The 22,349-nt window shown below is 42.1% G+C and overlaps 1 protein-coding gene across 2 annotated transcripts; it reads right to left on the reverse strand.

The window, feature by feature from the left end:
- Positions 1-923: 923 nt before the first annotated feature.
- Positions 924-22,278, reverse strand: BTK (Bruton tyrosine kinase; the record flags this gene model as incomplete). Of its 2 annotated transcripts, XM_079727624.1 has the most annotated exons (19): positions 924-995; positions 2,790-2,947; positions 3,462-3,580; positions 4,191-4,255; positions 5,307-5,523; positions 6,024-6,195; positions 6,693-6,767; positions 7,586-7,713; positions 7,893-7,972; positions 8,263-8,317; positions 8,910-8,972; positions 9,391-9,578; positions 10,414-10,481; positions 10,796-10,924; positions 16,000-16,081; positions 17,567-17,635; positions 19,540-19,638; positions 20,181-20,350; positions 22,225-22,278. In XM_079727624.1, the coding sequence occupies 18 exons, from the start codon at positions 20,319-20,321 to the stop codon at positions 924-926; spliced, it is 1,980 nt and encodes a 659-aa protein (XP_079583750.1). The 2 variants fall into 2 exon arrangements, with proteins under 2 accessions (XP_079583750.1, XP_079583751.1); XM_079727625.1 differs by lacking the exons at positions 5,307-5,523; positions 6,024-6,195; positions 6,693-6,767; positions 22,225-22,278 and having other exon boundaries at positions 7,650-7,713; positions 20,181-20,321.
- Between the last annotated feature and the right edge of the window lie 71 nt (positions 22,279-22,349).

Genomic DNA, 22,349 nt, shown 5'->3' on the forward strand with positions numbered 1-22,349 from the left:
TCAAAAAGACAAGAAAGAAAGAAGGTAAAAAAAGGAAGTTACTTCAGACCATGTGGCCCGTTCCTGGGCGGCCCAATAGCCCCGCCCCTGCCGGCTTCCAAATTGACCCGCGCTTTCCCCACTGCCAAGCTAGTGCTCGGCCCGGACTGCTGGGCCCGTCACTTAGCTGTCCTGGGCCCCTGGCTCTAGTTCTTTAATGGAGTTTACCCCGCCTGAGGTAGGGACAAGAGGATCTGGCAGAATTTGTCTCCAACTGTCAGATTCATTCCAATAGTATCTAATGCCTACTGCGTGTCAGGCAGTGTGCTTTGGTTTGTGATCACTGTCTCTGATCCAGAAGCAGAATTTTACAAGAGCCATACGGGTTAAATGCGGAGAATCCTGTGGAGTTCTCCAAGTAGGAATATGACAAACGAGTGCCACACAGCAGTTTTATAGGGCGCTTCAGAGAGGCTGCATGATTAATCGAAATAGCAAGAAACTTCCATGCTTTCCAGTGATTTTATTTTATCAAAACACCCTCCCCTCCCATTTTTATTTTTATACACCATTTTATTCCTGCCAAATTCTACCTCCCTCCCTGCAAGCTCTATTGCCTACCCAAAGAGCAGTTGGACCCATTGTGAGGCTATTTACATTCCCTCCCTCCCCAAAAATGTTTCCATCCCAAATTCAGTGTGTTTTCATACTCTTGGGAAATTTCCTCTCTGGGGGAAAATACCAGGCACAATAATTCCTTGGCCTTTGCTCAGAAGGTACTATCCAAGGAAAGAGATAGAAAGGCATTCCTAGATGTGGAGAGGGGCCTTTGTGTATTCAGCAAGAGCACAAAGGCTCCAGGGCCTGTAAGCCTGGGATTTCCTTAAAGAAAGTGAAGTTGGGGCTTGAGTAGAGGAGTAGAACCAAGAAGCTTATTGGTGAGCTCAGGATTCTTCATCCATGACATCTAGAATGTTGCTCAGAAGAAGTTTGAAGGTGGGACGTTCATCTGCTTTCTAAAACCAAAGAGAAAATAAAGTGTTATAGTGGACTAGAGTCCAAAGTTCAAGGGAAGCACAGTGAGTAAACAGCAAATATTTATGAAGTTTATGCTATATGCCCAGTAGCGTACCCTATGGATTACCAAAAGAAAAAAGGGGTGGGGGGAGAAATAGAAGTGCTCCATAAAATCCTTGTGCGCTTTAAATCTTTAGTAACTCGGGTTATTAATGTGGTGAGGACAATGTGAAAATTCCACTGACAAACACTGATTAAAACTAAGGGCAAAATTCATTACATAATTGTGCACCAATGCATTCTTATTTTGGAACCTCAAGTGGCTACCAAAGAAGTTTAACTGGTTGACAGAGCTGAAATTCTATAAGCTGTGGTAATTTTTAGTTTGGTTTCAAACACTTGTTTCTACCATCCTGTAGCCAAAGTTAACAAAGGAATGAACATTTCAAGACCATGGGCTGCATCACTGGGTAGGGATCCTAAGCACCTGGGACCTCTTATTACCACCGTCTGGCCTCCAGACTAAGGCCTTCTTTGATAGCCATTGGTCCATAAGCCCCTGAGGTATTTAGTGACTCAGGGCATATTCATGCAAGAAGGGTCTCAATCCATCAAAACCAAAAAGTCATCAATTTCTTGTTCCTTTGAATCAGTGATTCTCAAACCTAGCTGAGTATCAGAATTTCCTGGGAAGTTTAAAAAGACATACCCAAGTCCCACTCTAGACATACCTAATCAGAATCTCTGGAGATAAGGCCCAGTTTTAAGAGTTTCCCAGGGATTCTGATGTGAATCCAGTTTCATGACTATTACTTTAAACAAGCTGTGGAGAAAGTGCCTGTCTGAAATACTTAACTAGCAGAGTGAGGATGTCCTAGTTGGGAGGGAGCATAGTCAATCACCCTTAATCCTGCTTGGCACGGGAGAGAGAAGGGAAATGGCTCCTAGGGGTTTGCCCTTTCTCCAAACTTTCTTTGTGACCTCAGTGATTTGTTGAAGGGAAAGGAGCCATGTTCTGATCCAAATGCCCACTTTTCACCCCACAGAGATGGCTCCAGGTTCACATATATGCTTGTTGGACACTGTCTGTCTTTCCCTGTTTCTCGTGGGGCAGAACTAAGAGCTGAGCACTCATTTCCTACTAGACATTTAGGTTGCCAAATTAAGGTTGCCAAGGATCTACTGAAAGTGGAGAAGGCACCCCTGGAAGAACCCAAGGTGAGAGCAGCAAAGCATTTTAATAGTGGGACAGGCTCTTTATTTTCAAAATACCACATCTACCCACATATCCCGTAATGCACTGTATTAAAAAAAAAAAAACATGAACACTACCTATTTTAGTTTCCTTTCAGGCCTTAGGGTTTTAAAAAAAATCTCATTTAGGACCACAGCCAGAAAAGGTGTGCAGTTAGTAAAGTAGAAGAAAGGGCCAATGACTCCCAAAGGAATGAACACAGATTTTAATGACTTTTCTTTTTTTAATGTCCGTACACTTGTCTGAGTGCCTTTGGCTGCCTGCTTATGCTAGGTGACATGGCCCCACAACACCCCTCTCCCTAAAGCCGAGTTGGTATTGGGGTCTGCTAATGATACTCTAGTGAGAATTGGAATGGGCCTGGAAAAACTTCTGGCCGTGAAAGGATTGGGGTGTAGGCCAGGATCCAAGAATGTGCACAGCTATCTGTCTGTGCCCAGCTGCTATGTGGCCCGGGAGAGTGGGGCCAGGGTGCTTGGCCAGCTAAATGTGAAAGTAGGTTCAAGGAAATAATTTGAGGTCCCAGTAAAACACTTACCTCATGCCAGCAGCTATACATGATGGTATATACCCTCTCTGAAGCGAGATGAGGCCGGTAGAGACGTAGGCCTTGGGCAATGTGTTCAGCTGTTTCACTGTTAGTAAATCTTTCATATGGCATCTTCCCCAGAGAGTAAATTTCCCACATCAGCACCCCTAGAAAATGAAAAAACAATGTGTTGTTTCTGGGTAGTAGGGATCCTAGTCTTCCTAAATCAACCTCAAACATTACATTCATCTGGTTCCCCCCTCTGTGCTTTTTTTCGTTTTGTTCAGACTTCTGCTATAATACTGAGTACACTGGAGGGTTATCAGGGTTGCCCTTGACTATCAGTCCTTTAGGAGAGAGACATCATCTTATTTGTCTTTATAGTTATAGGGTCTGGCAGAGTCAGAGTCCGTGGTGCATAATCAGTATTCAGAAGCTGTGGCATACTGAATGAATTGTTTGTTTCCCTCAATATATTCTAAGTTCTAAGAAGGCAGGGATCATGTCTAGTTTACTGTTTTTAATCCCCAGAAACCTCTGTGGTGCCTGACTCCCTAAGAATTAGATGAATGAAAGCAAGAACAAATAACAGTCTCTCTGTGCAGGTTGCAGAATGTGAATTTCCCCCACTGCGTTCCTTTTCCTTTGAGCTGTATAATCCATGTAATCTTATCCACTCACCAAAAGCCCAAATGTCAGATTTGCTGCTGAACTTGCTATACATAAGAACTTCTGGTGGAGACCACCGGACTGGAAATTTGGAGCCTACCGAGCTTGTGTATTCATCATCCAGAACATACCTGCAAAGGATTCAGGACTTGTTACTGTTAGAATTTGGAGAGCTTGATATTTGCTTAAATTTTCTTGGCACAGCCACAAGAGTTGCACAAATATACGCCTACAGGCCAACCAGTGTCTTTTACAAATGTTATTTCTAACAGATTCCTGTTTTCATATCCGATTTAGCTTTCCTGGTTGACAATATGGTTACAGCAAGGATGAAGTGAAATAAGATCTAATAGGTACTCCCTTCCTCTTCTCTAGCCTTCTTTCCTTTCTCTTTTCTCGTCCTTCCCTTCCTTCTATTCTGCAGTTGTCAGTGGAAATTAGACTGATTAGGAAAGAATGAGACATGGAGTAAAGTCAACAGGATTAACAGATCAACATAAATTATTGGAGAAATTAGCTTTTTAAAAAAGAGCAAAGGAGAAAGGAGAAGAGAGGGATATAACAATAAAACAAGAGGTGGAAAGTGACTTAAACCATTCAGTAAAAGAAAAGGTATAGAAAGATGGTGGAAAAGACCAGAATTAGGGGGAAAAGGGAGAGGATTAAAAATTACAGTGTCACCTCATGTTTGTACCGTGCCATTTTTACTTTTAGAGGGAAAGATGAAAAAGGCACACTCACCTGGACAGGCCGAAGTCAGATACTTTAACAACTCCTTGATTGTTTACCAAACAGTTTCGGGCCGCCTGTAGTGCAACACATACCAGTGAGACTCTGTCCCTGGCACACAGGTTAAAGGCACAAAACTTCTGCCCACCAGGGGAGTGAAGCCAGGGAAGCCTCATCTTCACACAGAGACACCTTCCCATCTAACAGGAGTCAGTTGATGCCCCTGAGAAATTTTGATGCACTTCCACCACATATAGAGCAACCCCCGTAGTCATAAGTAAAGCACTGAGGACTTGTAGAATGATTTCACTCACATTGGCAATTCCACAACAACCCTTCCTGCATTGAAATGCCGAGAGAGTTAAGGGAGAACAGAAGGAAAGTGTGTTTTGTTTTCTGCTTTTCTACCAGTGGGACTAGGGCGATTTGAGCCTTGGCCCGGCTGAAATAAGCAGGGGCCCAAACTCGGATGCCTCCAGAGGCCAGGCAGGTGAAGTGACAGAGTGAAGTGGGTGGGTGGAGGTGTCAGGAAAGTGTCTGGTCTAAAGGAGGCCAGCCACTTTCCTGTAATCAGCTAGACCATATTGTAACAGGCCCACATTTTCATAGGTGTCAGCTCCAGCCAACTGTTAGCATGGCCTATGGGAATGTGGGCCTGGTGTTACAAGACGGTCTAGATTTTCAAGAGAAGCTGGAAATTCAGTTCTTTAATGTGAAATGTTTTTAAGTGTTTGCTAACTAATATATAACATTAAAAAACCCAAATGCACCAACAGACCCCCAGTTTGTGACTCTGATATAACCAAAATGATGGTTCTGTGCTAAGAGCAGTCCCATCGGGAAGCAGGGCTACCCTTCTGCCCCTGAAGGACCCCACCATTTCCTTGTCATGGTAGGGGGTTGGGAGTGAGTGCTCTAGCTCCCACTATGGCAGAACTTGTGGTGTTGAGGCCGGAGATCTTTGACTGGCTGACCACTGGGGCAGAGGCTCACCAAACTTACAGTGTTTTCTAGATAAAACTAAAATGATGGCTTCAGCCACCCTCCTCAGCCATGTGTGATAGGTCTTCCTTTGCTACTTCCACCCCCTCAGCCCTCGGACCCAGGCCAATCCTTCTGAGGTCCTACCAGGTCTCGGTGGAGGAACTGCTTTGACTCCAGGTATTCCATGGCTTCACAGACATCCTTGCACATATCCAGCAGCTGCTGAGTCTGGAAGCGGTGGCGCATCTCCCTCAGGTAGTTCAGGAGGCAGCCATTGGCCATGTACTCAGTGATGATGAAGATGGGGCGCTGTTTAGTGCAGACGCCGTACAACTGCACCAGTTTCTCATGGGACAGATTCCTACAGGAAAGGCAGTGAACTAGTCCTCCCTTTCTGGCTCTGAATACTATTCAGAAAGGAGCTGAGGAGGAAAGGAGTTGACCTGGGAGTAGAGTGTCAGATGAGGGACCAAAATAGCAAGATGATGCTCCTCCCTACCCTAAACTCCAGAAGTGCCTAATATATGAGGGTGAGCCAGGATTTGGAGTCCATCAATAGAACAGGAAACAAGCCCAGGGCTGAATGAACACTAAGGCTACATCAGAATGTCTTCCTTTTGAAAGTCTCATTTTCTACATTTACCCCCAAATGCTACTGAGATGGTACATGCCTATGATCAATACTACTCTCCACCAATATCTAAGAGAAATGACTACCTTAGCAGTTACTCCCACCAATCAAAGTTTGACCTCAGGCCGTAGTCCCAAATCTCTCTTACTATAAATCACCTTAAACCCCAGTGGGAACCATCCTGGTAATTCCTAGACTGGATGGAGAGTTGAGTTTGGACTGTAACTCACATCATGACTTTGGCTTCTTCAATGAACTCATCCTCAGACATGGAGCCTTCTTTGATCATTTTGACGGCCACGTCATACCGGCCCCTCCATTTCCCATACTTCACTACTCCAAATTGTCCAGTCCCCAGCTCCTTCAAGAAGGTCAGGTCCTTTGGATCGATTTCCCACGATCCTATAACAACAAAGCCTTGATGTGATTATTTGGGAGTCATGTATGTATAATTTCTACAATAGATAAGAATCCCTACTGGGGGTAGAAATAGACAAGCAGTAAAAGGGAAATTCTCAGGGGTACTAATCCATCCTTGCTCAGGTAAATCTCAGGGACAGGGGATTACTGATTGGAGGAGTCTGGGAATTTAGGTACAAGTCAGGCATAAAGCAAGAAGATAAACTAGACATCCTCTTAAAATCCCTTTATGATTTTTTCCCCACAATTAAAAAATAAATCCCTTTATGAATCTATGTTTTTGCAGTCCCAGTAGGAGCCACCAGAGGGAGGAAAATCATTAGATAACTTTGGTCTGGCTCTGTCTTAACCTTCCTTGCAGCAGCTGGGATAGAACAGTGTGCTGCAAGGATGATTGAGAGGCAAGGTCTGGTTGGGTCTGCCAGACGTAGTCCTTCCAACTGGCCGGTCCACCCTACCCTAGAGAAATAATCAGTTACCATAGCCCAGGCCTGCAGTGGAAGGCGCATTCTTGTTTTGTTGAGACACTGGATATTTGAGCCTAGATATGAGTCCTGAAACATACAAAGAGAGTCATGCTGCTGGTGCGGAGCAGGGGGTGAGATGCCTCACACACCCTCACTTAAAGCCTCACGCTTCCAGTGTTCATCTTTCTAGTACATTTTGAATCCCAGAAGATCTCCATGAACCCGAATTTTTCTGGAAGTTTCTCCTCTTACAGATGTTCTTCAGGGACAAGAAAGAGAGAATGCTAACTGAAATATACACCCCAGCTAAATATATCCCCACCTCCCAGCCTAGTCTTAGCTCACATGCTACTTCTGCTTTTGATACTGAAAAGTGTAATTGGGACTACATAAAATGACAGCCTTGATACTGCCTTGCCTGGACATGGTGGACAGCAGCAAGCCTTCTTGATGAAGTTTTTCCCATGTATTCGTGCTCTCACCAATCTCCCAGTTTTTAGAATGACTACCCTGCTTAGAAACTCTCTTCTGATGTTTTTGAGGCTGTATGTCCTTTGAGGGCAAGGACTTCAACTAATAGTTTTCGTGTGTTCTCTAGTAACAAGAAAATTGCTGAGTACACACCAGGAACACAATGAATATTGCTGATTGATTAATTACCAGTCTCCTTTATGTCTTTCCTTAGTACTGAGCATCAATCACCAAATAAGAAGTCAGTCCCTACAGGGCATAAGGTCTGCCTTTGACCACCTCTTCACTTGACCTCGACCCAGCATCACAGGGGTTTATTTTCACAGCTAATTCCCATTACCCTGTGAGGCTTATTCTTCCCCTAACCACCTTGTCCTAAATTGCTTCTTCTGGTATTTGTCACACCCTTCTTCTCTGGCTCCCCTGGTACTTACCTGCCGAGTTATGCTGATGGTAGTTAATAAGCTCAGGGATGGTGCTGAAAAGGTGCTTCTCAGCCAGGTAATACTGGCTCTGAGGTGTGGAACACACAACATAATGGCGTATCACCCCTTGAGGTTCCCTGAAGAAGTGGACGCTGAGTCAGCAACTTGGGAACAAGGGTCCAAAGGACCCAAGAAGTGAAGTGAGATGAGTTTTGAGTTTAAGTGACAGAGGATGTGAGAGGAGCACTTCATTAAGGAACTGCTGGTTGGGCACCCCTGTCCTTTGTCCCCAGGGCCTTGAAACAGTAACACTTACCCTGTAGATTTGGCAAACACAGACACAGTATATTTTCCAGCTTTGCTGGAGTCTCTAACAATGAAGCCTCCTTCTTTCCCCTGAAACGATGAAAAAGAAGCTGACCGTCAGGAGGAAGTGGTGCTCACACCTGCATCCCACCTGCCCAAACCCGAGATAAAATATTATAGAAGGCTTGATTTCACTGCCAAGTTCCATGTTTGAGCTGCAGCCTCATTGCTTTTGACAGTGAAAAGTATAATTGGGACCCCATAAAATGCCAGCGTTGACCCTGCTTTGCCTGGAGATGGCGGACAGCAGCAAGCCCGCAATTCAGGATCCTTGCTTGCTGTGCAAGGAGAATGCCATTTGCTTGTGGTCACATACTTACCTCTTGCTTTAGCAGTTGCTCAGCTTGACTCCGAGTCATGTGTTTGGAATACCACCTGTAAAGAGAGAGTGCTTGTGTGGCTCCTAGGCCGTGGTGTAAGTGGCTCAGAGATTAGAGTGCTGTCTGAGGCTCATCCATGCCAGTGAGTCAGTCAATTCACTCAACCTCTGTTTACCGAGTGTCTTATCATGTGCGTAGCATACTACATCCCTTTCCCAAAGCATGCTTGGCACTGCAGAATCATGGAAATGGAGAGTAGAGGGCAAAGGCAGGTGGAAGAAGGTTGCAGGGAAGGGATCAGGGACAGGGCCTTCAAGGACAACCCACTTCCATGATTAGGGAGGAAGCACATCCACAGAAGTTTGCCATTTTCACCTTTTCAAATGTTTCCTATCAGATTGTCTTGGTGTGGTTCTTCTGGATTTGGGGGGAGGAGGGGGTGTGGTGACCTCTCCAGCTTTCATCAACAGGGTGTTTGGGATGAGGGTAAGACAGAGGCACTAACTTGAGTGGCATCATTTGACCCAGTTGACACTGATTTTAATAGGTATCTTGAAATCAAAATTTTGTTGAAAGTATAAAAAGAAGTTTATACTATATTTAGTTCCTCTGGGAAGATTGTGTGCTAGGAACATAAGCATACTCACTCATACATTTCTATGGAGTCCTCTGCCTCGGTTACATAGTTACTAGGGATGTAGCCTTCCTGCCTGTAGAGGAGACAATGTGATAGATCATCCAGCACTTCCCATCCTGGGAGAGAGACAGATCTGGACGCCCTGTATCCTTGGGCTCAGAACCAATCTCGAATGGAGGTATATAAAATGCCCCTCCCTCCAAGAGAATCATGTTGCCAATGCATGGCTAGGCCAGTGAAGTGTGTAGCTTCTGCACATGCGGCATTGATTACATGTGCTCGACAACATGTGGGCCATACTCTACAGGCTCAGAGAGGTGGCCACGTGTAGAGCTGCCCTCTGAGAAGTACTTGGAGGGAGAGCATATTCCTTTTGGTGTGGGAAGAACAATTTCTGATCAGGATACTGAGTAGCGGAATTATGCTGCAGGATTTTGCGTGTGTATAGAGTAGGTGGGCACAAGGCTCAGGAAGGGCAGGCGTGAACTCACCCATTTTTATCCTGGGCTCGCCACCAGGGTAAGTTGCTCTCCTCCAGGATAAAATATTCGTTGCCCTTCCGCAGCTGTAGATCATTTGCATTCATTGGCATGTAGTCATAAAGGGCTACAACTTTTTTCAGCTCACTTGTCGAGACAGGTGCTGCTGTTGGCTCAGGGGGCAGTGGCTTTTTTAAGATCTGTGTTGTTAAGAGGAAAAAGTAGGGGTGGAGTTGGCTAGATTTGAAGCACTCTCCTGTTCTTCCCCAACTCTCTGGCTTACTGGAGACACTGTTCTAACCCAAATCAGGCAAAATAAAAGGTTTATTCAGCATTCATTCAACAACCAGTTTTAAGCACCCATGCAGGGGCTCTCAGCCTGGAATGCACATCAGAACCATCCAGCAGGCGGTTAACAATCCTGACACCTAAGCAGTTTCAAAGACCAATTATGTCAAAATCTCTGAGGGCTGGACCCAGGCATCAGTATTTTTAAACTTTCTGGACAAAAACCATGTACAGCCATAATCGGGAAAGCTTCTTGGCGCTAAACTAGTACATGGACCTACTAAGTGGCTCTGAATCTTCTTTTCTTAGTTTTCAAAATGAGTATAATAATTTCTGCCTTGCTTATTTACAATATATGAGAAAGAGCTTTCTAGACCTCAAAAAGTAACCCCCAAAATCAAGTTTTAAAGTAATATAATAGTGATAAAATCAAGATGTTGGGTATATGGATATTCACTGTTAAAATTTTTCAACTTTATGGTTGAAAATATTTTTCATTAAAAAAAATCAGGCTTTGTTTTGTTTTAAACAGGTGATTGGATTAAATGGTTGCCAAGAGCTTCCTACTAGCCCTCCATCTCTCCACCAAAGAGGAAGTCCTAATTAGAAGGACAAAGCCCCTGTCTCAGCAAGAATACCAATTTACACTGCCAAATCCCAGGGAGAATTCTAAGACTTTGGTCTGTTTTCAGGGTGTGATTGTAAGTTTCAATTTAAACAGTAGCAGCACCCAATTTCCCTGTATACCTGGTCCTCCTCAGGCGTGGGAGGAAGAGGCTTTTTTGTCTTTCTGTGCGAACTCCCAGGTTTTAAGCCTGCAAAGTGAGAAACCAGTGACGATAGATACAGAGTGCATCTTCAGAAAGGGCCCAGGGACAGGTTTGGTCAGGAAATTTACTCTTGTACTCATTGACGTTACGTAAGTTAGGAAAAGTCCGGAATGATACAGCCCAGTGCTACGTCACCCAGCTGGAAGAACAGAGCACCAGCTGAAGTTTGGCCCCCACTAATCTCGTGTCCCACCCTCCTTTGTGCACTGGCCCAAATGTACAAACCTGGGTTTGATAGAGCCCTGAGAAAGTGATGGATAGTCAAAGGAGGGAGAAATTATATTGATCAGATCTCTTACTTCCATTCCTGTTCTCCAAAATTTGGCAGCCCATAGCATTTTTGGCTGTCTGAGAGCAGCAGAGATACTGCCCATCGATCCAGAAGCAAGGGTGGTATTTCTGTACCAGATCACTGTTGTACCGGATTACTGTAACAGGAGAGAAGAGAGAGAGAGAGAGAGAGAGAGAGAGAGAGAGAGAGAGAGAGAGAGGTCACATCTGACATGTGGGAGAAGCCACCATAGGCATGTTTTCCCCCTTGAGTTTAGTAGTGAGCTTCAAACAACTGCCCCTTCCTCAGCCACCCTGAAGGGAAGCAGACAGAGGACCAGTTGGCTCACATGCTTGGGCCCAGAGAGTTCCTGTGCAGTTCTCTTCAGTGGTCTGTTATGATGACTATCTCCCAACCGGTGACCAAAGTGATAAGAATATCTGATTCTCCAGAGCCCCAGAACAAAAATATTTTATCTTTGTTTTTCCGGTAGCCATTACAGTCTTCCTGTAAGGCAGGTGTTGACTATGGTGGTCTTTTCCAGATAAGGGAAACAACGTGACAAGCCAGACTCTCACTCCGGCTCTCAATATACCAATGTCCCAGCTCCTGGGGTGATCTTTTAGAGATATTTGTCTTTGTGAGAACTTCTGCCTCACGCTTTCTGTGTTCATAGAACAGTCAACAGAGCAGAGCTCAGGATCAAATGAAGGTGATTCTGCCTCTAGAATAAACATAGTTCAGTCTTCCTAGGGCCACTGAGGTAGGTTGAGCTCATTGTGGGAGACAAACACAGCAGTTCCATTTCCCTCACAGGGTTGTGAGGCCCAAAAGATCTCTCAGGATGAGAGATTTGCAGATAAGAGGAATTAGTTTTACAGTTTTTAATCTGTGGCATTGCAAGAATCTTAACTGGAAGTCAGTTAGACAAGTCATCTTGGGATCATGTTGCCAGTTAACAGAAAAGCAAAGACAAATGAAATAATTGACAATAGCTAGCACTGGGGCAAAGACCTAGGCTGGTCTAAGAATATGCATATTTGAGGACATACACATTTCAGCATTTGATGCTAAAAAGAAGCTCTGCGTAACTTTTTTTAAAGATAAAAACAAAAACAAAATAAAACCTTCCTCTGTAGAGACCAACTTAAGTCCTTAAGAGCTTGCTAGTCACACTCCACTCACTTAAGACCTTGGGGGAGGCCTAGAAGCTACTGGTGGCCAGATGCATTTTATAGGCAAATGAACAAAAAGTGCCATCTTTTTTTAAGTGCTATCTTGATGCTTTTCTAAACATGGATTTGAAGGCTTCTAACCAGTCTACCCTGCCCACCCTCACCCCTCACTTTTTCAGAATACCCCTTCACCATTGCACCAAATGCATGGTGGTGGGAGCTGTTCAGATGGGGTGCAGGCTACAGGGGGCTACATCGTCTGTAGAGAACTTTAAAATAATAAAACCAAGCAAAAGTCTGTCTGACTTTCATTATTACCAGGCACTGGCAATTCTGAACAATGTTCCAGGTACTCCTCCCAGCCAGAACTGATTGCTCCCACACTCTGCCCCCCCACCATGCCACTACCATCACCCAGGGATTTGAAGAGTCTTGGGTGCAGGCTTGGGCACCAGTAGACATTTCAAAAATTCTTAATCAACAACTAGCTGCTCTGATAAATTAAGCTATGCTAATATGCTAATGAGAGGCTATAGGGCTTCCTGCCCCCCTACCTCCAGCACACTCATTATGAACCCACCCTACATTCCCAAATAATTAAGAGGTCCCTCGAAGATGGCACCCCTTCTTTTGTTGGTTAACGCAGCGCTGGTATTTCTAGCTACTTAGGAGAGAATTGCAAAAGCAGAGTGTCTGTTACAAACTGAATGTTTGTGTCCCCCAAAATTCATATAATGAAGCCCCCCCCAGTGCGATGATATTAGGAGATGGGGCCTTAGGGAGGTAATTAGGTCATGAGAGTGGAGCCCTCATGATGGGATTAGTGCCCTTAGAAGAAGAGACTGGAGAGAAATTCTTTCTCTCTGCCATGTGAGAACACAGTGAGAAAGTGACCGGTCTGCAAGCCAGGTAGAGAGTTCTCACCAGGAACTAAATTGGCCAACACCTTGATCTTGGACTCCCCAGCTTCCAGAACTGTGAGAAGTAAATGTTTGTTGTTTAAGTCACCTGGTCTATGATGTTCTGTTATGGTAGCCCAAGCTGATTATGACAGCGTCCCAGTGGGAGGACTAGGAGAAAACTGCTTACTTCACCAATGCATGGGGCCAGACCTATCTGGGAAGCACTAATGGTTGATGCACATTCCAAGTACTTGATGGGTTGATCTCTCATATTCTTTTTTTTCAGGATAATGGCTAAAATTCTGTTTGGGGAATGAATGAATGATTACTCCCCATATATGTCATTGGAGTTTCACCAATGCCACTCTTTCATTCATTTTGGTGAGGTCAGGTCATTTGCTTATTTTTGAAGCTGCAGTTAGGATAGCCTCTATTGAGCTGGACCAAATGAAGAGTCTAGAGTGAATGTAGACAAATATCTGTGGTGCTGTAACATTAAAGTGCCCACTGCCATGTTCAAGGAAGTGGAAGGAGAGAGCCCAGGGCTAAGTCCTCAGGAATATAAACTTTGCATAGAAAGTACCACTGAAAAAAGATGGCAGCTCAATAGGAGGTACCTGAGGCCCTACTTTTTAAATTGAAGTATAACTTACATACAATAAAATGTACAATCTAAGATATCCAGCTAACCATATTTGTGTACAACCATTTAACCACCACTCAGATCCAGCACCTCAGAAGGCTCCCTCATGCCTCTTCACAGCCAATACCACTACAGAGGTAGCCAGTATACCATGAGGCCCCCTTTTCATGTTAGTGATTTCCAATTGGTGCATTTTACCTCAGAGTAGGATAACTTATCACTAGAGTGGGCACTCAATAAATATTTGTTGGGCTAACATACAACTGGTTTCTCCCTCAGCTAGTATGTCCCACCTTCCCCTATTTCCAAACTAAATCCTAGCTGTCCATCAATGTGGATCCCAAGTTGGTGGTAGTTGTTTACTCTTGCAGAAAAATCAATTAACACACCTATTTGTTGGTCCCTTTCTGTGTGCAGGGCAATTTATGAGGCACTGTGGAGAGAACCAAAGAAGTACAAATATATATGCCCTCTGGAGCTCTGTGTGTATTTCTCTGCCTTGGAGGTAGCATCTTGATTTAGAGCGCAGACTCTAGAGCTTGAGTTCAAAGCCTGACCCTGCCACTTACTAACTGAGTGCCTTTGGGCCAGTTATTTAACCTCTCTATACCTCTGTTTTCTCATCTCTAAAATGGGGATGGTGAAAATAACTGCCTCATATGGTTGATATGAAGAAGAAATGAGTTAATATATGTAAAGAATATAGAGAAGATCCTGGATCATAATAAGCATTACTGAAGTGTTTGCTCATTTTGTACCCCCAGGGCTAAATCCGACCTCTTACTTCAAAACATGTCAAGAACTGAACTGTGTGGTGCAAGACATCACCTATTTGTAATCTTCACATGGCCTTACTCTAAAATATCTTGCAGCCAACTACAGGTGCAGTTTCTGGGCTTGAGAACCAAGCAGCACAAAAATATGCAATGAGCTTAGGCTTTGGAGTCAAACAGACCTAGGGGTGTAGTAAGAACCCAGGCTCCACCACTCACTAGCTATTTGCCCTTGAGCAACTTACTTAACCCCTTTGAGCTTCAGTTCCCTCATCTGTAAATAGGGGAATAATACATACTTAATAAGCTTATTGTGAGGATTAAATGTGCTAGTCTGTTTGAAGCACTTGGCACAGAGCCTGGTACAGAGTTAGTGCTCATTAAGTGTTAGTTGCTGTTTTTAGCCCAAGGTTGCTGTGAGAATTAAATGAGATAATAAATACAAGGTGTCTAGCTTGGTGTCTGGTACATAGAAAGAACTAAGTAAATGACACTTCTCTTTCTTTCTCCTCTCCTCTTTCAGCTTGAAAGATTTGATGATTTTTATGTTAGCCAGACTTACATTCAAGGGAGTGAACAAAGCTGGTGTAGTCAGCCACTGCATTTCAGAGTCTAAATGTTTATTAAGACAAAGGGCTGTCACGCAATAACCCAACCATGCCATTATCAGTCTGCCATCCTTCCTGTTTCTCTAGGCAGCCTTTCCTGATGTCAACTCAACCAGTTAATCTCTCAGTCACTTGACATGTGGCTATATATACACACAAATATGTGCGCATGCATCCTGTGCTGTAAGCATTTACAGTCAAGTTTATCTGAGCACACTGTATGGTCTGTGTGAAATACTGAACTATATTCAAGTTGAGGTCCTCACAAAGCAAGGAACATGAAATAGTTCCTTGGAAAATATTTATCCACAATGAAAAGATGTACAGTGCTTTCTCGTACAGTGCTTTACAGTTTTCCATGTGCTTTCACATACCTTACCTCATTTGATCCTTAGGACAACCCTGGAGGTAGGTACTGTAGGCATCATTATTATTCCTCTTTCAGAAGAAAAACCTGAGCCTCAAAGAAGCTTGTTAGCCTACTTGCCAGAGGTCACCCAGCTTATAAGTGGTAGAAGAGGACTTGGAACCAGGTTCTTTACTCTGACCCCAAGCACTCTCATAATCACGTATTTAATTTTTTTTGGAACTAGATATTTCATACCTAGGATTCAAAATATTGAAATAACCATTGAATGCCACACCATACCACCCTTGTAATTGGTGTAAAGAATGGGACCTCTTTTATAAATAGGGAAATGGAAGGGCCTACAATTACAAAATTGCATTAGAGAGACAGTGGTAGAACTGAGTTGAAACTCTTAGTCTAGCATGTGATCTTTTATTCATATGATGGAATATTGAACTCAATTGTATCATTAATATTGAAGAAAATGCAATATTTCTCCCCCCATTCTCTCTCTCTCCTCCCTTCTCTCTCTCCCTCCTTCCCTTCTCCCTCTGTTTCTTCTTTCTTTCACCTCCTTTCTTCCATCTGTTCTTTTTTCCTCTCTCCCTTTCTTCTTCTCTCCTTCCCTCCCTGTTCCCTTTTTCTTTCCTTTTTCTTTCTCTTTCATTCTTTCTCTCTCCTTTCTCTTTTTCTCCCTCTCTCCCAACTTTTCTCTTTCCTTCCTCCCTTCCTTCCTTTCCTTCTTTCTTTGGAAACTAGTTTATTTTCCAAATAATTCTCACCATTTTTGAGCTGGTGAATCCAACGCTTCCTCAGTTCTTCAGTTGGGGAGAAGACATAGAGAGGCCCTTCATCATATACAACCTGGGGCAATGGACACACAGACTTCAGCAGTTAGGAGTCAGAAAATAAAAAGACCTTGAAGGAACTAATCTTAAGCTACAACTTTGTATAATGATACTGGAAAACCAAAAAAAGGCAGGGTCTTCAGTGAGCAGTGGAGCTGGGGTCATGTGAACCATCTGAAGAATTCCTGAACAATTCATATCCAGGGATGTAGGACTTAGAAACTCCTTGCTTTGTGAATACTCCTGGGTCCTCTTGACTTGTATTTCAATTTGTGTGTAAACTTAGTTCATAATCTTCAGCCCTTGGTGGAGTCATGATTTTTGTTTATCCAATGAAGGATATTTTATGATCTTATTAAACCTTGAGTTTGTATAGAAGATAATTGAAGTAATGATTTATGTAACAAATCTTGATTAGTACATGTGGATTATACATTTCGTCAATATGGAGCACATTTTAAACGCTTGGCTGATTTTCCCCCCACTGCCTAGTGGCCTCCCCTTGCCAATATTAGCCCAAATAAACCAAGTTTGGAACTACATACCTACTTCAAAAAGAGTGAAGTATATATTAAGCATTGTCATCAAATCAGTCAGTATTTTTTGAACACCACACATGTACAAGGCATTGTGTTAGGTGTTATGGAGATGTACAAAACATATAAGATGTGGTTCCAACCCTCACAGACTTGACAGACATCACAGTGGATTCTAAAGTCAAATGTAAATTAATTTTGAATTATCTGCTATTTACCAGTATCCACTAGCCCAGTCAAACATCAACTTATTGAAAGACAATGGTAGTAAAAACTGTGTCTAAAACACCCCTCCTTCACAGGTTTTGTAAACTTTGTTACTGTCAGGGACATGAACAAGATCCTTTTACATTTTTCTTTTTGCTTGTTAGTCTTGCTGTGCTCATAAATCCATGACAGAAAGCCCCCTCCCCTGAGACTTTCCACTTCCTTTTCTGGCTTTCACTGTTGCAGAGGCTGCTATATTCATGACATGTGGCCTCAGAGTTCTCAGGACATAAGCAAACCAAATCGGAGATTGAATCTGAAGCTCTTGCTCTCTTTTATGGCTTACATTGTATCTACCAAACAGATGTCTATGTGGCTCTTCAGTTATTCCAGACTAGAATAGAATTTAAGTTTATATGTAAGTCTAATAAGCCTTCCCTACACCGAACTTCCTAATACTACTCCTTCCCTCCCCTCTTCTGTCTTTTCAACCCACATGACCACCATTAGACAGATAGGCAGAACTAGAAGGAAGTGAAATGCTCACTTAACAAACAGAGCATCTTTCTCAATGCCATTACCATAGACAAGATACACCATAATAGAATTAGTGCCATTATGGATTCTCTTTGAGGTGTAGAGACTAAAAGAAACTATGTTTGATTGGAAAAATAGAAAAGCAAACACTAACAGCCCATGCCATCCCTAACGATTATATTACAGGTCCCTTTGTGAGCTAGTGAGAGAAAATACCTTACCTGGAAGGGGTAAGGGAACCTTTCAATAATTGAAATCTGCTCCATTTCACTGCACTCTTCTCCCCTTCTCTGCAGTGACAGAAGAAATCATAGTTATTGGTTGATGCATTGCTCTTTTCTGAATTTCCCTAGGTACTGGGAGTCTTTTGCAGTGGTTCCAGAGGGCTCTCCTGCATGGACAATGCTAATCCTTAGTGATTGCTTCCTATATCCCAGTAGGGAAACATATCCATAGGATCCAGCACATACTCATTCAAAAAAAAAAATCTCAGGTATCTCAAACTATTGAGGAAAGGGAGGTTAATTAATAAATGATGCTGGGACAAACATTTAACCACTAATATTGTCAGAGGTGGGGGGCAGGTAGTTAAGGTAGCTATTTCACACCATACACCAACGTAAATTCTGGATGGATTCAAGAGCTTTATATAAAAAAATGAAACTATGACTAACAGAAAAAAAACATAACTATTTACATAATTTTGTGAGAGGCAAGGCCTTTCTAATATAATGCTAAAAGTTAGAACCATTAAGAGAAAGATGAGCTAATTTGATGACATAGACTTTAAAACCCACTATGGTTAAAAAAAAAGTATAAACAAAATTCAAAGATAAATGAAAAACTGGAAAAGTATTTTCAACATATATTATAGTTAAAGTTAACATAGCTAGATCTCTTAAAAAGTACTAGGAGTAAGGTAAACATTTCAATAGAAAAACTGGCCAAAAATTTAACAGGAATTCACAAATGGAAAAATATAAATGAGCTGTAGCCGTATAATTGTCCAACCTTATGAGTAACAAAAAAATTGCAAAATAAGTCATCAATGAAGTATCATTTTTCTTGGCTTTCAAATTAACAAATATTTAAAATATCTGGCGTTGGAAAGAATGTAGAGGAATAGAGACTGTCATACAGAGCTTGTAGGTGTATATGATATTCAAATTCTACTTCTACAAAATTAAATAGAATAAAACTATAAAAATAAAGCATACAGATTTCATAAAGGAAAGAACAAAATATTACTCCTAGGAAGTTATTATAAAGAAAAGAATGACAAAAGTACATAAAGATGTATGCAAGAATGTTCCTTTCAACATGATTTATGATATCAAATAAATTGGAAACAAATATCTAGTAATAGGAGATTGGTTAAACAAATTACAATATATCCATGATAGGGTATACTATACAGTCATTAAAATCATTTTATTAAAGAGTATCTATTGTTATGGGGAAAAGTTTATATGGTTAAATTGAAAATGTAGGTGGCAAAGTAAGATGTGTAGTATAATATGATTCTATGTTTAAAATATATAACATATATATTAGTGTGAGTGTATGTGTTGTTAATGGAGAAAAACATGTTAAGTCCATACAGGAACATGTTAATAGTTGTTTTAGCTGAATAATGAGATTATGCATGATTTTATCTTCTTTTTGTGCTTTTTAAAAATATTTTGCAAAGTTTCTATAATAAATACGCATTACTCTTGACATCAGGAAAAAAATGATTTTAAAAAAAGTCAACTAGGAAATCAGTAGACGTTAGGTCCTCGAGAGGCTCTGGGAAATGAGAGAAGAAACAGTGAGCTACTAAAGAATCTCATGACTCAGAGCCCTAGAGTTCTGGCTTTCAGACTAACTCAAGCTTGTAAATCTGATCCTGGTGACTGAGGGAGTAAAACCAATCATCTCTGATCAGTTTGAAAACTTGATGTGATATCATCTTAAGTTTGGCGTTACAAGTTTTCCAGATTAAGTGAGTTGTTCTGCGTCTGGGGAAAAGACGCTGAGACTCAGCATAACCAATATGTGGCAGTGTGAAGAACATATATGGGAGCGTTATGTGTCCCACACTGCACAGCATCACAGGTATATTTACAGAGAATTGAAGTGTTCCAAATTTCTTAACTGCAAACCCTCCTGCCCCCTGCCCCCGTGCCCAGTTCTAACAATAGCCTCTTCTCACCGGAATCTGTCTTTCGGGGGGAGGATTTTTCTCAGGAACCACTGTTTCAACACAGGTGATCTTCTCAACATCTATTGAACCCTTCTTACTGCCTCTTCTCTGAGAAAGAGAATGAGGAAGAAAATGAGAAAGATTAAGAGCGATTAAGCAACCAGATGATTAGATTTCGCTATCTCATCATTCAACACAGTGAAGTGACACCCACACTCTATATCAGGACCTGTCATTTTGAAAAAACGAACAAACAAACCCCAAACAACTTCCAGATCTATTAACCTAACCTTTTTTGACTACCAAATGGAGGGCAAACACTATAGAAGAGTGGATGACTTTGTGTGCCTTTAACATAAAAAATAAGGAAGCAATTTCTAAGTCTTTGATTTCATTCTCAACAATCATTTAATGAGTGCTCACCAACTGCAAGAATCCATGGTGAGATTTTCCCCATAGCTTCTTAGCACCTTTGATTTTTTGCTCCAGTATGTCTGTAGCTAGTTCTGGGCTAGGAAACATTTTGCTGAGTTTGAAGTGTACTTGGATCCCTTCCACCTACCCCCTCCAACCAAAAAGGATCTACCTCCCCCCAAGGCAGATCTAAGGCCAAGTCCTTAAAACTCAGGTTTCACAGCAGAGAAACTCACCCCACGTTCAAAGTCATACTCATAGTAGGAAAGTTTTTGCACGGTCAAGAGAAAGAGGCGCTTCTTGAAGTTTAAAGGTGATGTTTTCTTTTTCTGCTGGGATCGCTTCAGAAAGATGCTCTCCAATATCACTGCAGCCATGGCTTCTTCTTTCTGGAGCTCACTGGGTGCTGTTGATAATGAAAGTTCTTGAGGACCCAGCACATTGAACCTCATCCCTCCTGGTTCCCCCTCAGCCTAGCCACCTAGTTTCAAATGGAACAGAAACGTTCAAAGCTAACAAAGAGCCTTCTTACTTTGACGTCCTCCTTCCATAGCCCCCATTTCTGCCAGTTTTCAGGTATAATGGATGCACATCGAAGTGGGCTGATTGATTCTACATCACGAGTTCATATAAACTGGGTTCTTGTATAAAGCAATGGAATGCTCTGGATATCAAGTGACATGTACCCATGTGCTTGGTAATGTCTAGAGGCAGCTCTACACTAACCACCCTTTTATGATACGTGCAGAATCTGTGAACAGTAAAAGTCTCTGTGCAGCTGTTGACCCTTATATCCCCAGAAGGGATAATGCAGGTGCCAGAACTCCACTGAGGCAGATATTGGACTTTCAGTTCCCAGTTTCCTAGACAGTGAGTGTAATTTTTCATACATTGTCCCACTGGGGTCTGTAACCAAGGGGTCTAATAAGGACACGGAGGCTGCACCTGCAGTTATGGACATATACTAACTGCCACCCAACTGATTTTTCCCATCACCCTCTGGCTGAGATACAAAGGATAGAAGCTTTGTTCTAAAATTGAAAAACAATTTTTGAGAGATAGTTGTTTTGTTTTGTTTTTGGTTTTCCTTTCCTTTTTGCTTAGATTAGTTCTTTCAGACGGCATCATGCAAAAGTGATGCAACTGTCTTAATCTTATAGGTGGTCTCTCTGATCATTTATGAAAAGTAACTTGTTTAGCCTCTCCAAAATTACAGTACTTCAGAAAGATTCAGTTTAGGTAACTGAAATACAGAAAGGCAAAGAAAGTTACAAAAATCACCATTGGTTTTTTTATTCACACAAAACACACAGTTATTCACTTAAATGCACTATCTTTTATTACCAACCCAAACCTTCATTAGAAAGATAAAGTGAAAATATAAATACTGCCACAAAAATAGAGCACTAAAAAAAATACTGAAAAAAATCACCAAATCACCAGCCCCTTCTCCCTCAAGTTTTGTTGGAGGTAAGTTTTTTCCTGAAGGGTGTAGGTTTTTTTTTTTAAACTAAACTCCTTATGGTTTTGGTGGCACCATGGAAGCAGAATAAAGTCAGTAGTTTTTTGTACTTGTCAAGCATAGGTTACTTCTCACACCAGGAAAGCAAGGGAATGGTTTCTTATCGAAGCCTGAGGCTATCCACACCATTATTTTGCTCTTTCCTGTGGTGTAAAATGTTCTATTATTGTACTGAGGAGACAAAAATAGGTTACAGGAACACCAGGGATGTTCAGAATGATCACTTTGTTATTTATTCATCATGTGGATGCCACTGTTTTCTGGTGGTAGACTTGTTCAACTTTTTATAAATGATCTTTTGAGAAAACTGGGCAAAGGAGCAAACCTTTCCCTACACCCTCCACACAGCTCTCTTCCCTGACTCCCTGGTTTAAATCGTCTCTCACAGGAGTGACAAACTGATAAGAGTTTGCAACCAACTAGAGTTCTATCTAGCATTCAGATTCAGCTCAAACGCCAAAAAAGATTTCTTTTAACATTAAGGTTTTTCATTTACTCAGAAGTAGTGGTAACCAAGTAATAATAGTCTATTCTCAGGAACTGCCAACTCATCGAGATCCCTGTACTAATATCACATTTGTTCCCATGGTGAATTCCAATTAAGTACCTATTCACAACCAAAGACTCAACTTAGAGAAGACAAAATAATACCCTAAAGAAATTGAGTAGCATGACCAGTAAATTGGATCAGAAGCATCCGAACAAACCACGTCCATTTGTTCCTCTTTTAGCTGAGTAAAGCACACCCATCATTTTACCTTTAGTTTTGTTGCAAGCTCTTGGTGCATACACTCCCTGTTCAGACCCAGCATCTGCTTCAGTCTTGGCCTCTGCTCTTATTTCCTATAAGACAGGTCCTTCTGGAAGCTGCCTCTGTTCTTTT

The sequence above is a fragment of the Hyperoodon ampullatus genome (assembly GCF_949752795.1).
Source record: "Hyperoodon ampullatus genome assembly, chromosome: X".
Classification (NCBI taxonomy): domain Eukaryota; kingdom Metazoa; phylum Chordata; class Mammalia; order Artiodactyla; family Ziphiidae; genus Hyperoodon; species Hyperoodon ampullatus.